Source organism: Carcharhinus amblyrhynchos, chromosome 3 (assembly GCF_965287045.1).
Source record: "Carcharhinus amblyrhynchos chromosome 3, sCarAmb.v2.hapA, whole genome shotgun sequence".
NCBI lineage: Eukaryota > Metazoa > Chordata > Chondrichthyes > Carcharhiniformes > Carcharhinidae > Carcharhinus > Carcharhinus amblyrhynchos.
The window spans coordinates 120,177,654-120,193,658 of record NC_137326.1 but is presented as its reverse complement, the minus strand read 5'-3'; the positions used below and the strand labels follow the sequence as shown (position 1 = coordinate 120,193,658).

The following is a 16,005-nucleotide window of genomic DNA, read 5'->3' as shown; positions in this document are numbered from 1 at the left end:
ATCAAACCAAATCAAATTTGATCTATCCCATGTATTGTTAAATCACAATGTGGATATGCCGGCGTTGGACTGGGGTAAACACAGTAAAAAGTCTGACAACACCAGGTTTGAGTCCAACCGATTTATTTGATAGTAAACGCACCAGCTTGTGCGTTTACTATCAAATAAATCGGTTGGACTAAAACCTGGTGTTGTCAGACTTTTTACGTTGTTAAATCACATGCAGTGAATAACGTTTCGAACTATGATGCAACTCATTCACCCTAAGCCATTTTGATTGTTTAAGTTTATTTAAGTTTATGTATTAGTGTCACAAGTAGGCTTACATTAACACAGCAATGAAGTTACAATGAGAATCCCCAAGTCACCACACCCTGGTGCCTGTTCAGATACATGGAGGGAGAATTTAGCATGGCCAATTCACCCAACCAGCACATCTTCCACATTACCTCCTGATCTTAAAACGGCACGCTGCCTCTTAAAGATAATTCACCCTTCCTCAATAGTATTTAAGCTGCTGAGGAGGAATTTCTGCTCTCACTCAAATCAACATCCATTCACGTGTGAGCATTGACATGTTATTTGATCATAGGTAACGTCACAACTGCCCCCATTCCCACCTCCATCTGATATCCACACAACTTCACAGCTGGCAGAGATCAGCCACTGGGATCAGGAGCATGGGGATTAATTATAACACCGTCCAGGCCGAATTCAACTAAATCAGCGGTGAAGACAGGAAAAGTCTGGGAATTTCCTGGAACGTGCATAAAATCGTCAGGGCACCAGGGGAGCCATTTTAGCACTTCATATTATTCAATTACAAATCCATTACCGCCCATGCAACAATTTATAACAGTTCCCAGTATTCCCTGTTGTATGCCACGGTGCTGACCATTCAATGCAACAGAAGGAATACTCGAAGTATAACAATCTTCAGACATTTGCAGAGCAGTATTCATTTTTGAGGAGATGGACGGGCAAGGGCATCAAAGTAATCTGCAGATTCAGTTAGCACAGTGGTTAACACTGCTGCCTCACAGCTCCAGCGATCTGGATTCCATTCTCAGCCTTGGGTCACTGTCTGTGCGGAGTTTGCACATTCTTCCCGTGTCTGTGAGGGTTTCCTCCAGGTGCTCCAGTTTCCTCCAAAGATGTGCAGGTTAGGTATATTGGCCACGCTAAATTGCCCCTTAGTGTCCCAGGATGTGTAGGTTAGAGGGATTAATGGTGTAAATATGTGGGGTCACAAGGATAGGCCTGGGTGGGATTGTCATTGGTGCTCTGCTCCTGCATTGTATGGTTTCTATGAAAACAACATTACAGTAAATGATGGAGGCAATTGGAAATATATCAGCGCTATTTTGTGGCCCAGGTCTCAATCGTTAAAAACTTTTCATCCCACAGATTCCAATGACACTGATTTATCATACTAATCTTGAGGTCCTTTCCAGACTTTGCAATGTCTATGTCTGCCACATTTACGCTCTTATAGACCATGGTTGCACATCGAGAGGGATTTCCCGGCTGTGCTTGCCCCAAAGTTGGAAAATCCCAGCCAAGATCAACAGACCTCTGTATGGTCCGTACCCTGCCTGCCAAGGGAATTGCAGTGGAGTGGGACGGGAAAATTCTGCCATTGGATGGGATTTTCCAGCCCTTCCCGTTGGTGTGATCCTCTGGTCCCACGGAAGGCAAATCTTTGAGGCAGGTTGCACAGTGGTGGGGTGGGCGAGTAATACAAAATACGACAAACCTTAACGAGTCCAGAAGATCCTACTGGTAGCCAAAGGTGATCCACTTCCGCCAGCGGAAAATGCAGAAGTCAGGAGGGTCGTAGGGGGATTTGGCGGAGTGGGGGGATGGGTGGCTGGACAATCCCGGCCACTACTCTTATTCTAATGATTTGCATAAAGGATATACCTGTAGTTTTGTGGATGGGACTTCCTCGGGTGGATGGGGAGCTACCCCTAGACATGAAGGGGGATATGGGTTGACTTGCTGCCATATTCCCATCCTGCCTTTCTGGAGTTTCAAGCTCCTGGTTGAATAAGGCAGACATATTAGAATGTAACCAGTGACAACTTTCTATTGGATGTAATGTGACCAATGGGAACAAGATGTAAGGGTCAGCTGACCCAGTAAGCCATGGAACCAATTACAGAGCGATGTAATAGTCAGCTGACCAGCTGATTCACTATAAATAAGGAACTATGTAGAATTGTAGGGAGCTTGGATTGGCCCAAGGTGAGGCTCCAAGTTTGGACTAATGATGTTTCTTTATTTAACCCTTTCTTTGATTTATAAGTTGGAGTAAGTTTTGTTGTGTTTTTATTAGCTGCATTTTGAAGAGTTATTTCTGAAGAAACAAGACACTAGTTGAATACTTGTGTGGCTCATCCCACATAATACAAATCAAACATCCCATCAATAGTGTGCCAGGTGTAACTTGCTGTGCCACATTTAGAAAAAGGGTATTACAAGTGGGAATGAAAACTGATCAGAACAGCATAGAAAGTTTTTGCAGAAATGGAAAATATCCATTTCTTTGCCTGTTCCTCCTTTGATTTGCCACGAACAAGGTAATGTGAGGGCTACTTGATGCACAAAAAGTAAGAATGTTCTGGCTGGACTCTGGGCCTGGAAATCTACAAGAGGTTCTCAGTAAGCATGGATGAAAGTCAACCTATGAAGCTACCATAGAATCCCTCCAGTGCAGAAAAAGACCACTTGGCTCATTGGGCCAACACAGTGTCACAATGGTTAACACTGCTGCCTCACAGTGCCAGGGACCTGGGTTCGATTCCCAGCTTAGGTGACTGTCTATGTGCGTTTGCACATTCTCCCCGGCTGGAAATCTGGGGTAGGTGAGGTTCACAGAACGGAATTCTCCGTTGACCTCGGATGGGATTTTACGAGCCTTGCCTGAGCGAGGTCGTAAAATCCCGGTCCCTATGTCTGCGTGGGTTTCCTGCGAGTGCTCAGGTTTCCTCCCACACTTCAAAGATGTGCAGGTGAGGTGGATTGGCCGTGCTAAATTGCCCCTTAGAATCCCAAAGTGTGTAGATTAGGGGGAAATAATGGGGTAAATACTTGAGGTTTTGGCGAACGGGTTGATGAGATTGCTTCTGAGTGTCAGGGGAATTATGTGGGTTTACAAGGATAGGATTGTTGTCAGTTTAGAATCATAGGGTTGAATGGCCTCCTTCTGCACTGTAGGGATTCTGTGAATCTGCACCGACTCTCTAAAAAAGCATCCCAGCCAAGCCCTCCTCTCTGCTCTGCCCTCGTAAATCTGCGCATTTGCTATAGGTAATCTGCCTAACCTACACATCTTTGAACACTAAGGAACTATATAATATGATCAATGCACCTAACCTTTGAACTGGAAGGAAACTGGAGCATCCAGAGGAAACCCACATGGACACAGAGAGACCATAATACTGGCATATTAAGAGCAAAAGGACAGTAAGGGATAAAATTGGTCCTCTTGAAGATCTGAGTGGTCAGCTATGTATGGAACCAAAAGAAATGGGGGAGATGGTAAATGGGTTTTTTAACCCATATTCACGAAGGAAACTGGCATGCAGTCTATGGAAATAAGGCAAACAAGTAGGGAGATCATGGAACCTATACAGATTAAAGGGGAGGAGGTGCTTGCTGTCTTGAGGCAAATCAGAATAGATAGATCCCCAGGAATGGACATGGTATTCCCTCGGACCTTGAAAGATATTAGTGTTGAAATTGCAGGGGCCCTGGTGGATATATTTAAAATGTAGTTATCCACAGGTGAGGTGCCGGATGATTGCAGGATAGCTCATGTTGTTCCATTGTTTAAAAAAGGCTCAAAAAGTAATCTGGGAAATTATAGGCCGGTAAATTTGACGTCAGTAGTAAGTAAATTATTAGAAGGAGTACTAAGAGACAGATACTTGGATAGACAGGGACTTATTAGGGGGAGTCAACATGGCTTTGTGCATGATCGTTCATGTTTAATCAATCTATTAGATTTTTTCGAGGAGGTCACCAGGAAAGTGGATGAAGGGAAGGCGGTGGATGTTGTCTACGTGGTCTTCAGTAAGGCCTTTGACAAAGTCCCACATGGGAGGTTAGTTAGGAAGGTTCAGTCGCTGGGTATACATGGAGAGGTAGTAAATTGGATTAGACATTGGTTCAATGGAAGAAGCCAGAGAGTGGTAGTGAAGGATTGTTTCTCTGAGTGGAAGCCTGTGACTAGTGGTGTGCCTCAGGGATCAGTGCTGGGTCCATTGTTGTTCGTCATCTACATCAATGATCTGGATGATAATGTGGTGAATTGGGTCAGCAAATTTGCTGATGATACAAAGATTGGAGGTGCAGTGGACTGTGAGGAAGGTTTTCAAAGCTTGCAGATGGATTTGGACCAGCTAGAAAAATGGGCTGAAAAATGGCAGATGGAGTTTAATGCAGACAAGTGTGAGGTATTGCACTTTGTAAGGACAAACCAAGGTGGAACATACAAGGTAAATGGTAGGACACTGACGAGTGCAGTAGAACAGAGGGATCTGGGAATATAGATACATAATTCCCTAAAAGTGGCGTCACAAGTAGATAGGGTCGTAAAGAGTGCTTTTGGTACATTGGCCTTTATAAATCAAAGTATTGAGTATAAGAGTTGGAATGTTATGATGAGGTTGTATAAGACATTGGTGAAGCCAAATTTAGAGTACTGTGTGCAGTTTTTATCACCTAATTACAGGAAGGATATTAATAAGGTTGAAAGAGCACAGAGAAGGTTTACAAGGATGTTGCCGGGACTTGAGAAACTGAATTACAGAGAAAGGTTGAATAGGTTAGAACTTTATTCCCTGGAGCGTAGAAGAATAAGGGGAGATTTGATAGAGGTGTATAAAATTATGATGGATATAGATAGAGTGAACGCAAGCAGGCTTTTTCCATCGAGGCTAAGGGAGAAAAAAACTGGAGGACATGGGTTAAGGGTGATGGGGGAAAAGTTTAAAGGAAATATTAGAGGGGAGGTTCTTCACATTGAGAGTGGTGGGAGTGTGGAATGAGCTGCCAGATGAAGTGGTGAAAGCAGGCTCACTTTTAACATTTAAGAAAAACTTGGATAGGTACATGGATGAGAGGGGTGTGAAGGGATATGGTCCAGGTGCAGGTCAGTGGGACTAGGCAGAAAAATGGTTCGGCACAGCCAAGAGGGGCCAAAAGGCCTGTTTCTGTGCTGTTAGTGTTCTATGGTTCTAACATACAAATTCCACACAGATAGCTACCCAAGGCCGAACTTGAACCCAGCTATGGCTGATTATACTTTAGTCTAATGAATAAAGGCTGAAATCAACAATTCAATTACTAAAATTCAATAATAATCAATTAGCCAGAAAGGAGGAAATGAATTCTTTCACCTTTACACTGTTGGTTTTTCCCAGTATTTAAGATTTTGATGACATTGATTGTGCATTGGAACATTTTATTGAACCATTGGTGTTACTGCCCTGGGCATGATCTGCAACAATTTTAAACTTAAAACAACTGATTTTTATTTCCATCACCAGAAAATTCTAACTTATTGTTACAGAGGCCATGAAACTATCCTTCTCTGTTATTATTGTCTAAAAATGTGCAGCTCAGGTGGATTGGCCATGCTAAATTGACCTCAGTTTTAGGGGGACTAGCTAGGGCAAAGGCATGGGGTTATGGGGATAGGGCCTGGGTAGGATTGTGGTTGGTGCAGACTTGATGGGCCGAATGGCCTCCTGCACTGTAGAATTCCATGATTCTAATGCCCCTTAGGGAAGGAAATCTGCCTTCCTTACTTGGACTATGTGTGATTCCAGGCTCGCAGCAATGTGGCTGGATATTAAATGTCCTCTCAAATAGCCTAGCACGCCACTCAATACCAGGGCAATTAGGGATGGGGAACAAATGCTGGCCTTGCCAATGATACCCATATCCCATGAAAGAATAAATGAAACTAACCTGTAGAGTTATATTCAAGCAACAGTACTGAGTGAAAATCACCCAGGTGGAATTTACCATTCTGGAGATAAAGTGTGGTGGTTAGGCAGGAAAGTTGGTGTGATTCCTATTAGGTGGCAGGATGGATTTTCAGCACATTAATTATGCACCAGCGAGGAGCTGGTCAAATCTTGTGATGGGATCAGTAGTTATCAATCCACCCTGTTGTAATTCCATGGGGACAAAAGTCCTGCCACCATATTTAAACGGCATCTGACATTCACTCACTGCAGGCTGCAGTACAAGGATCTCACACTTGGAGAATTAACAGGAGACTGAGTACAGTACGACCTACACAGTGACATAAGCGAACACATGACCCGTACCTAAAGGGCTCGGTGATGTGTGGACAGAGCTGTGTGTAGAAACAAGCTTGGAGACAATTCCTGTCTCGAACCTTTACTGCATCTATGCATACAGCTTCTCCTAGTTCATAAATATTTACTGTTGAATGACCTTAAAATATGAATATCTTAATTAAGAACCACCAAACTGGGCCCAACACCTTATAACACAGGCCAGGTATGGGCTGAACATCTACAATTGAATGCCGATCAAACGTACAAGACATTCCAATCCTTCACGGTTCAATGAGGCCTCCCTGAGGACTCTCTTCCAGGACGTCCAGGGCAGATGGAACGTCCTCTTTCCTCAGGATGAGAGTGGGAGGTTCTCCCACCTGGCCATGCTGGCCTGGGAGGAGGTCGCCAGGGAGGGGCATGTGTGTGGGCAGGAGGTATGATGGTGGGGACATCCATCATATCTGAGAGGAGGTGTAAGGTGAGCAGGCCATGGAAGGCATTCTACAAGTTGGTAAGGATGTGCTGGTGAAAGGGGAATGTATCTGTATCAATAACCAGGGCCCTTTTCCTCCGCTGGCTATCAACTGAAACACTAGAGTCACACAATTAAATGTGTATGGGTATATATCTAGAGTCTGTGTTCTATAGCTATTTTGGGTTACAGCAGTGGGCAATACAGTGTTTCACAGTGTGAGGTTTTTTGATAAGAGTGTTACAATTTCTGATCCATTGGGAATTCTTTCTGTGATTCCATGGCGTCGGTCATTCCTACCAGCAGGTTCCAGGTGTCATACCTTCCTAAGTTGGTTCACATTGCCCAATAGCTACTTGTATCATAGCCTAAACCAGGGATTATGTCAAGACCTCACCCTGGACAAGCAGACTGGATGTCATGAACTTGCACATAGGACCAAATGCTTTTCCATTCTTTTGAGGGGTGGAAATGGTAACCTCTTGGTAAGTCAAGGTTGATGACAAATCAAGAAGCTGGTGTGTTTTGTAGCAGGGTATGTGAGTGAAGAAATGCAACAATTCAAGACCTATTTTTAAACAGTCCCCACATTACTTTCTATAACAGCAGAAAACAAAAAAGAAACACGTCACACATTATCCCAAATGGTGCATGGTTTCTAAATTCATGTTTTGTTTCTTTTGGAGTCAACTTTTACCTGGAAAAACCTACCTGCTGTTGGATGAGGTTTAATTCTGGGGTTTAACCCGGCAGCAACAATCATCAAATTGAGCCCAATACACAAGAGGTGACATGCAGTAAGTCCTCTTGTGATACCTGGATGCAACCAGCGTGATGGGTGGCGCTATTGGCTCAAGTGGCAGTGTGCTGGTCTCATAAGGAAGGAACATCAGTCAAAGAGGACACTAACACTATAGAGAGTCTGGAAGGAACGTAGGAACGAGCATGTACCATTTAGCCTCTCAAACCTAGTCCACTACTCAATTAGATCATGGCTAATTTGCACCTCAACCCTGTTTACTCACCTTTGTCCCCTATCAATTGCTAACCTTACATAACAGAAAGTTTAACATTTGCTGCAGAAGGCTGAGGAAGCCAGGTTATTGTGTGTCTTTAAGACAGAAATTGATAGGTTTTTTATTAATAAGGGGATCAGGGGTTATGAGGAAAAGGCAGGAGAATGGGGGTGAGAAAAATATCAGCCATGATTGAATGGCGGAGCAGACTCGATGGGCCGAATGGCCTAATTCTAGATCTTATTATCTTATGTCCTCTTTGACATCAATGGGAAAAATGTGAAGAGTGGATTTTCAGAGTAACTTCATTGCGGTGTTAATGTGAACCTACTTGTGACATTGGTCAATAAACTTTTAAACTTTAGGGAGCTGTTGGTTCCCATCTCCTGTTTTACACCATTCAAAAAGCCAAATTTGTACCCATTTCACTTTCCGAACCTGCAGTGTATGGTTTGCTCACCTGCATTTTTGTCATGCTCTTTCAGTGCTGGTCCAGTTGCCACTGCTGTCCCTCCCATTCCAGCTGTTGCTGGCATCCCTCCTGATCCCTGTGTCCCTTCCATTCCTGATGTCCCAGCTGCTTCTGGTGCCCCTCCTGTTCCGACCGGCGTGCCTCCTGTTCCCGATGGTGCTGCGAACCCAAAGTTCACGGTCTCCGCTGAAATGCTCAGCTTCGTGCTGGGATCTCGCTTGGGTTTTGGAGGCGGCTGTTTGCGCGCACAGGCGTGACTCTCGTCATCACCACCCCCCACGGAATGAAGCGACTGCGACCTGACGGAGAAGCCACTGGCGCAAGGATGCGGCAGGCGGTCTTGAGGCGCAGGCAGTGTCATGAATCCCATCCGAAAGTGCTTTCCCATGCAAGTGCCTTCACTTCCTTTTCCAACCTCTCCTCCTAACCTGGGAGAAAAACAACAGGGGATGGTTACAATGCTGGAGGTGAATTTTCATTCCAATCTTTCAACCTTTTGCAATGGAAAGCAATTTCATCACCTCCCTGTTCTGTGAAGAATTGTTCTGTTACTTACCACATCCCGATATATTTTTCAAGAACAGGTTGTACACGGGTGTCAATCATATCAGAACATTAGGAAATCAAAATAGGAATGAGAAAGGTTTATTTATTCCATCAAACTAATTCTGTCAACTACAGAATGTTCATAGATGTATTTTCATCTTCCTTGGTAAAGATGCCCAAATCCTTTATGAAAGTGTATTTATTAGCTTCACAAGTAGGCTTACATTCACACAATGAAGCTACTGTGAAAAATCCCTTAGTCGGCACACTCTGGTGTTTTTTTTCGGGTACACTGAGGGCGAATTTAGCATGGCCAATGCACCTAACCAGCACATCTTTCGGACTGTGGGAGGAAACCCATGCAGACACGGGCAGATGTCGCACAAACAGTGACTTAAGCCTGGAATTGAACCCAGGTCCCTGGCATTGTGAAGCTGCAGTGCTAACCACTGTGCTCCCGTGCTGCCCAATTCTGAGAATGAATTAAAATGTGCTGCCTTGTAACAGTGTTTGAGGTGATACTTAAGAGAGAATTACAGTTAATCACCATGTGAATTATACCCTTTGTGTGTAGTACTTTGAATTTTGAATGTTGCTACTTGGGAGGAAACCCCCATGGTCCTGGTGCCCAGCTTGTTTGTGGGTACACCAACATGCAGTGCACTGTGTCACAAAACAGCATATTCACAAACTCTGTGGCAATAATGTGGCATTTATGGGCGGCATAATGGTTAGCACTGCAGCCTCTCAGCACCATTCGATTCCCGGCTTAGGTCACTATTTGTGCAGAGTCTGCATGCTCTCCCCGTGTCTGTGTGGGTTTCCTCCGGATGCTCCCGTTTCCTCCCACAGTCTGAGAGACATGCTGGTTAGGTGCATTGGCTATGCTAAATTCTCCCTCAGTGTACCTGAACAGGCGCCTGAGTGTTGGCGACTGGGGGATTTTCACAGTAACTTCATTGCAGTGTTAATGTAAGCCTACTTGTGATTTTAATAAATAACTTAAAACTAGTTTTCACCAAATCTGATGGAAGTGACTTGGCTCCTGTACAATCACAAATTAAACAGCTGCCAGTGGAGATGGAAGACCCAGGGATCAATGTAAATGCATAACAGGTAAAGAAATAAGGCAGCTGAAACTGGATAGGAGTCTGATCAAAGCAATGTCCTCAGATATGGATTGGGGTGAGTGAACACATGAAGGTTGTTTGCAACTGGGTGAAGCCTAGAATTCCCAGAAGGAACTTGAAAGTTGGATGACTATTTAGGTGTGCAGTGTATGTGCGTGTTTGTATGTATGTGGAGGTGCATTTAACAAGTTAGACTGATTACACACTGATTGCAGAATCTGATGCTTGTCCTTCCATTCAACTGAAACGCAAAGATGATCTGAGAGGTCCAGGTGTATGTGATCCTTGCCACCAGACTTTACTCTCTGTGCATCACCCAGGTGACTCTTAAGGTGAAAATCTAACTCCAAATCTATTGCCAACAGCATTTTCTAAGGTTATATCTTCAAGACCGAATGTAACAGCAATAAATTATGTTTGTGTGAGTGCAGAAAAGTAAAGCACCCACAGGAGACTGATAAATTATCTTGCATTCGGTGCTGTTTATCTATTCCGTAGTGCGTGTTATTACTTTGTGCTCTCTGTGTGACTGCAATTCATCACCTAATTATCGTCCATTTGCCAAATAGCCTCTGCCTAAGCATGTCCAGCATAACTATTAGAATATTTAAAGAACTTAGAATTGGCCATACTGATCACTTGATAGGTACATATTACGCTCCCTGTGCTAAAATGGATCAAACTACGATCTTTTTTAAAAGTTGTTTTGCTCTGAACTGTAAGCAGGCACGTAAAGGCTAATGTTATGTAACAGAGGTTAATTTCATAGGCGTATGATTAATATTGTCTTTGACCTTGTGTCCTGCCTGTATTGTAAAGCCTCACTAGTCATAAAGAACCTGAAGGTCAAACTCAGGGGTAGAAAGGCAGCACATCTCCTTGAAATTGGCCTCAAATGCGAGATCTCTCATCATGTACCAAGCTAGGATTATTCATCAACTTCTAACAAAATATACTTTTTATTCATTCAAGAGACATGGGCTTCGTTGGCTGGCCAGCATTTATTGCCCATCCCTAGCTGCCCTTGGAGGGCAGTTAAGAGGCAACAACATTGCTGTCGCTCTGGAGTCACATGTAAGCCAGGCCAGGTAACGACAGCAGATTTCCTTCCCTAAAGGACATTAGTGAACAAGATGGTTTGTTACAACAATTGACAATTCTTTCATGGTCATCAGTAGATTCTTAAATCCAGATTTTTTTTTATTGAATTCAAATTCCACCATTGGCCGTGGTGGGATTGAACCTGGGTCCCCAGAACATTAGCTGAGTTTCCTGGATTAATAGTCTAGCGATAATATCACTCGGCCATCACCTCCCCAAGATATGGACTATGCAAATGACATAGCTTTATGGTCAAAAACCACGTTTTCCAGTTTCATTGGGCGACAATTGGAAATGGAAAACAAACAGCATATTTCCGGAGGTACATCATCCAAGTCAATCACAAAACTGGCACTGTGCACTCTAATGGTTACTGTCGGTTTTTAAATGGTGCAAGTTGTCGGGCAGAATTTGAGTTGAATTATTAACGTCAAGTGGCATTAATGTTTTAAAAATCACTAAATTTATTGCATGTCATAATATCTGTCAAAGGTGTGAGATACAATTGAGCAGCTTCCTCCCGCAATCTCCTTCTACCTCCATTCTCCTAAATGCAATGTAATGTCACGGAGAGCTAATTAAATGAATATATTTAAAGTCCTACCTTTTGACACATGAGAAAAGTTAATCAAATCAAAGATTTAACCTGTCTCTTCCTCGACAATGTCAGAAACATTGCTGATGGAGAATTTAACTGACTAAATGCAGTTTACACATTATTTCATCTCTGCAAAATCACCATGAGTTATATGCATAAAGCACCCAATCACATCCCTCAGGACATGCTAGTGTTTCATGTTAAATAAATGACATTCGGAATACTGTCCCTGTTGTGTTGCATTGATGGAATACTCTCCATTTGCCTGGATAAGTGCAGCTCTAACCTTCAAGAAGTAGACACCATCCAGCATAAAGCTTGCCTGGTGCCCCATTCACCATCTTAAGCATGTACTCCTTCTATCACTGGTGTGCTGTGGTGACAGTCTGTACCCTCTACAAGATGCGCTGCACCAACTTGCCAAGCACAACACCTTCGGCACCATCAGCAAGTCACCCTCTAAGTCACACGCAATCCCGAATTTGAAACACATCAACTTTCATTCACTGTCATTGGGTCAAATTCCTGCAACTGTCTCTGTCATAACACTGTGGGGATATCTGCATCACATGGAATATGGTGGTTCCAAAAGGCAGTTCACCACCATCTTTGCAAGGACAATCAGGGATGGGATATATGGGACATCACACAAACCAGCCTCCAGTCCATTGACTCTGTCTACACTTCCTTCTGCTTTGGGGAAGCATAATTAAGGACCCCACACACCGCGGGCATTCTCTCTTCTACCTTCTTCTGTTGGGAAAAAGATACAAAATTCTGAGATCACGTACCAACCGACTCAAGAACAGCTTCTTCCCTGCTGCTGTCAGACTTCTGAATGGATTTACTTTATGTTAAGATGATCTTTCTCTATACTCTAGCTCTGACTGTAACACTACATTCTGCACTGTCTCCTTTTCTTGTCCTGTATGTACTCTATGAATGGTATGTTTCGTCTGTATAGCACACAAGAAACAATTCTTTTCACTGTACATTAATACATGTGACAATAATAAATCAGGTAAATGCTGACTTTGCCAACGATGCTCAGAACCTAAAAACAAAATCAACTTGCAAAGAACCATTTTCCATACAATATGACCCTGAAAGTAGCAATGGGATGAATGACCAGATAGCCCCAAGTGTTGTAGATGGAAGGAGAAATGTTGACCAGGAAACTGGCATCCTTCCTGCTCTTTGAACAGAAACTTCTGAGGTCCAATTGGACTGCCAGAGCAACTGGGACCTCTCCTATTAACACTTCATCACAAAAAGGCAATTGTGTCAAGGCAATACAGTCTAGACTGGGTTGCCAGTCTAGATTATATATTCCATCACTACCTGCATTTGGAACTGCAGTATAGGCTTCAAGGTCAACTGTTAATGAAAAAGGCTGAAAGTTTTGCCAGCACATTTTAACCTCGGAAAATCATGATCATCTATCAGGGCAGCATGGTGGCACAGTGGTTAGCACTGCTACTTCACTGCACCAGGGACCTGGGTTCAATTCCTGGCTTGGGTCACTGTCTGTGTGGAATCTGCATGTTCTCCCCGAGTCTGCGTGGGTTTCCTCCGGGTGCTCCAGCTTCCTCCCTCAGTCCAAAGATATGCGAGTTAGGTGGATTGGCCATGCAAATTGCCCCTTAGTGTCAGGGGTCTTTTGGGGTAAATACCTGGAGTTATGGGGATAGGGCCTGGGTGAGATTGTTGTCAGTTGGTGCAGGCCTGATGGGCCAAATGGCCTCCTTCTGCACTGTAAGGATTTGATGAATTAATCTGTAAAAGGCAAAAGAACAAGACTAACAATCACTTCATGGAAGGGTGCTTCAAGGAGGTGCTAACGCTGAAACAATTCACTGGCCAACCACGGACAAGCTGTCCTGGGATATCAAGCTGTGCTTTTTATTATTTTTTTTCCTATCAATTCAAATTGTCTAGCTGTGTATTTTCTTGGACAAGGACAAACAACAAATTTCTTCTAGTTAGTTGGAAAGGAATGCACATTGGAAAAAGTAAAATGTGGTGAAATACTTGTGATAATTTTTCTGATTTCTTGCGCACACAGTTTCTGCTGGTGGAATGGCCTAGGCCATGCTTGTTAATAAGCAGTCAGCATAAGTGCAAAGTGGGCTCTTCTGTTTGACGCTCATGCCAATGTGTACTTTAAAATTAGCATTACGCACCCACTCCATGCTTAAGCGTGTTACTAATAACTAATCGGTTTACGATGGCGTTTGAGTGGATTCGATATTCCTCCTGTTGTACATTCTTGAAAGTGGGTTGCAGGCATTCTGTAATCTGCAGAAAGCAGCAGGAGCTGAAAATCCTGTTGATCTGAGCTGTGGCTGTTAGCTGTTTTCCTTCCTGTATTCAACTTGGCACTTACTTTCAGTGCAATAAAGTTTTAAAATTTATTTTTCTTAATGTAGACTTACATTCACAATATTTGATTTGATTTATTATTGTCAGATGTATTAACATACAGTGAAAAGTATTGTTTCTTGCACACTATACAGACAAAACATACTGTTCATAGAGAAGGAAACGAGAGAATGCAGAATATAGTGTTACAGTCATAGCTAGAGAAAGATCAACTTAATGCGAGGTAAGTCCATTCAAAAGTCTGACAGCAGCAGGGAAGAAGTTGTTCTTGGGTTGGTTGGTACGTGACCTCAGGCTTTTGTATCTTTTTTCCGAAGAAAGAAGGTGGAAGAGAGAATGTCTGGGATACATAAGATTCTTAATTATGCTGGCTGCTTTGTCGAGGCAGCGAGGAGTGTAGACAGAGTCAATGAATGGGAGGCTGGTTTACATGATGGATTGGGCTACATTCATGACCTTTTGTAGTTCCTTGCAGTCTTGGGCAGACCAGAAGCCATTTCAAGTTGTGATACAACCAGAAAGAATGCCTTCTACGGTGCATCTGTAAATGTTGATGAGAGTCGTAACTGACATGTCAAATTTCCTTAGTCTTCTGAGAAAGTAGAGGCGTTGGTGGGCTTTCTTAACTATAGTGTCAGCATTGGGGTGCCCAGGACAGGTTGTTGGTGATCTGGACACCTAAAAACTTGAAGCCCTCGACCCTTTCGACTTCATCCCCGTTGATGTAGACAGGGGCATGTTCTCCTTTATGCTTTCTGAAGTCAATGACAATCTCCTTCGTTTTGTTGACATTGAGGGAGAGATTATTGTTGCCGCACCAGCTCACCAGATTCTCTGTCTCATTCCCATACTCCATACTCTTTCAGCACTGAATCTACAACATTAGCATCAGTAGTGGGGCAATTAAGGACTGTACTGTTGGGATGGTCTATATATGAACCGTGCTGGGACCAGTGTTCGTACAAACTGCATAGCTAGGGAAACAGTGAAGGCTTTAAACTAAGCGGAGTGGGTGGTCAGGGGGATGGATGGGGAAACATTCTGGAGAGGATTTGTAGTAAAAGGATATGGCAGATTACAAGGCAGCTACTTACATACCAGAGTATGGCAGGAAGGGGCAGAATGTACAATTAAAAAAACAGCAGCAATCGGAAAAAAACGATAAGAAAAAGGAAAATTAATGGCTCTTTACTTTAAAGCATGTAGTCCAGAAAATTAAAGGAATTAACAACACGTGGGTATGATCTTATAGTCATTATAGAGATGTGGTTACAAGGAGGTCAAAGCTGAGAATTAAATATTCAGGGGTATATAACTTTTCATAAGGACAGGCAGGAAGGAAAGGGCGGTGGGGTAGCTTTGTTAGTATGGGACGGAATAAGTACAATATCATAAATGATCTTGGATCGGACGATGTAGAATCCACATGGGTGGAGGTAAGAAATAACAAGGGGAAGAAGACATTGGTCGTCGTTATCAATTGGGCCGCTAACAATAGCTATATTGTAAGATGGAGAATAGATCAGGGGATCATGAGGGCACGTTAAAAAAAGGCAGTACTTTAACCCTAGATGATTTTAACCTTCATGTGGATTTCCAAAAAAAAAATTCAATAAGGTACCACACAAAAGGTTACTTAATAAACTAAGCACCAGTTGTGCTGGGAACAGTATATTAGCATGGATAGAGAATTGGCTAACTAATAGAAGACAGAAAGTTGGGATAAGGTGGGTGTAGTAGCTGGCCCCTTTAAGGGGCATACTCTAGAAGGGTCATGTGGCCCAGTCACTGAATGGGGAGAGAGTGCAGGGACCTCTATGCAGAACGTGGGCTTTTGCAGCCAGAGCTGGCAGTATTACCATCATGAAAGTGCTTGTATATTATCTTTTTGTAAATGAACCATTATAGTTTGTTATATACTAACTGGTGGTTGCCAATCCTTCCAATTGCTACATTGGCAACAAGGTA

The 16,005-nt window shown here is 43.2% G+C and overlaps 1 protein-coding gene across 3 annotated transcripts in view; it reads right to left on the bottom strand.

Moving 5' to 3' along the window:
- Window positions 1–16,005, bottom strand: part of nyap2a (neuronal tyrosine-phosphorylated phosphoinositide-3-kinase adaptor 2a) — a 142,895-nt gene that overhangs the window by 57,062 nt on the left and 69,828 nt on the right. For 2 of the 3 annotated variants that reach the window (XM_080186491.1, XM_080186492.1), the window contains exon 3: window positions 8,269–8,708. In XM_080186491.1, the coding sequence (XP_080042617.1) occupies window positions 8,269–8,708 (440 nt within the window). Of the gene's footprint in view, window positions 1–8,268; window positions 8,709–8,836; window positions 8,910–16,005 lie in introns of those variants that run through there. The other variant, XM_080186493.1, reaches the window with a different exon arrangement.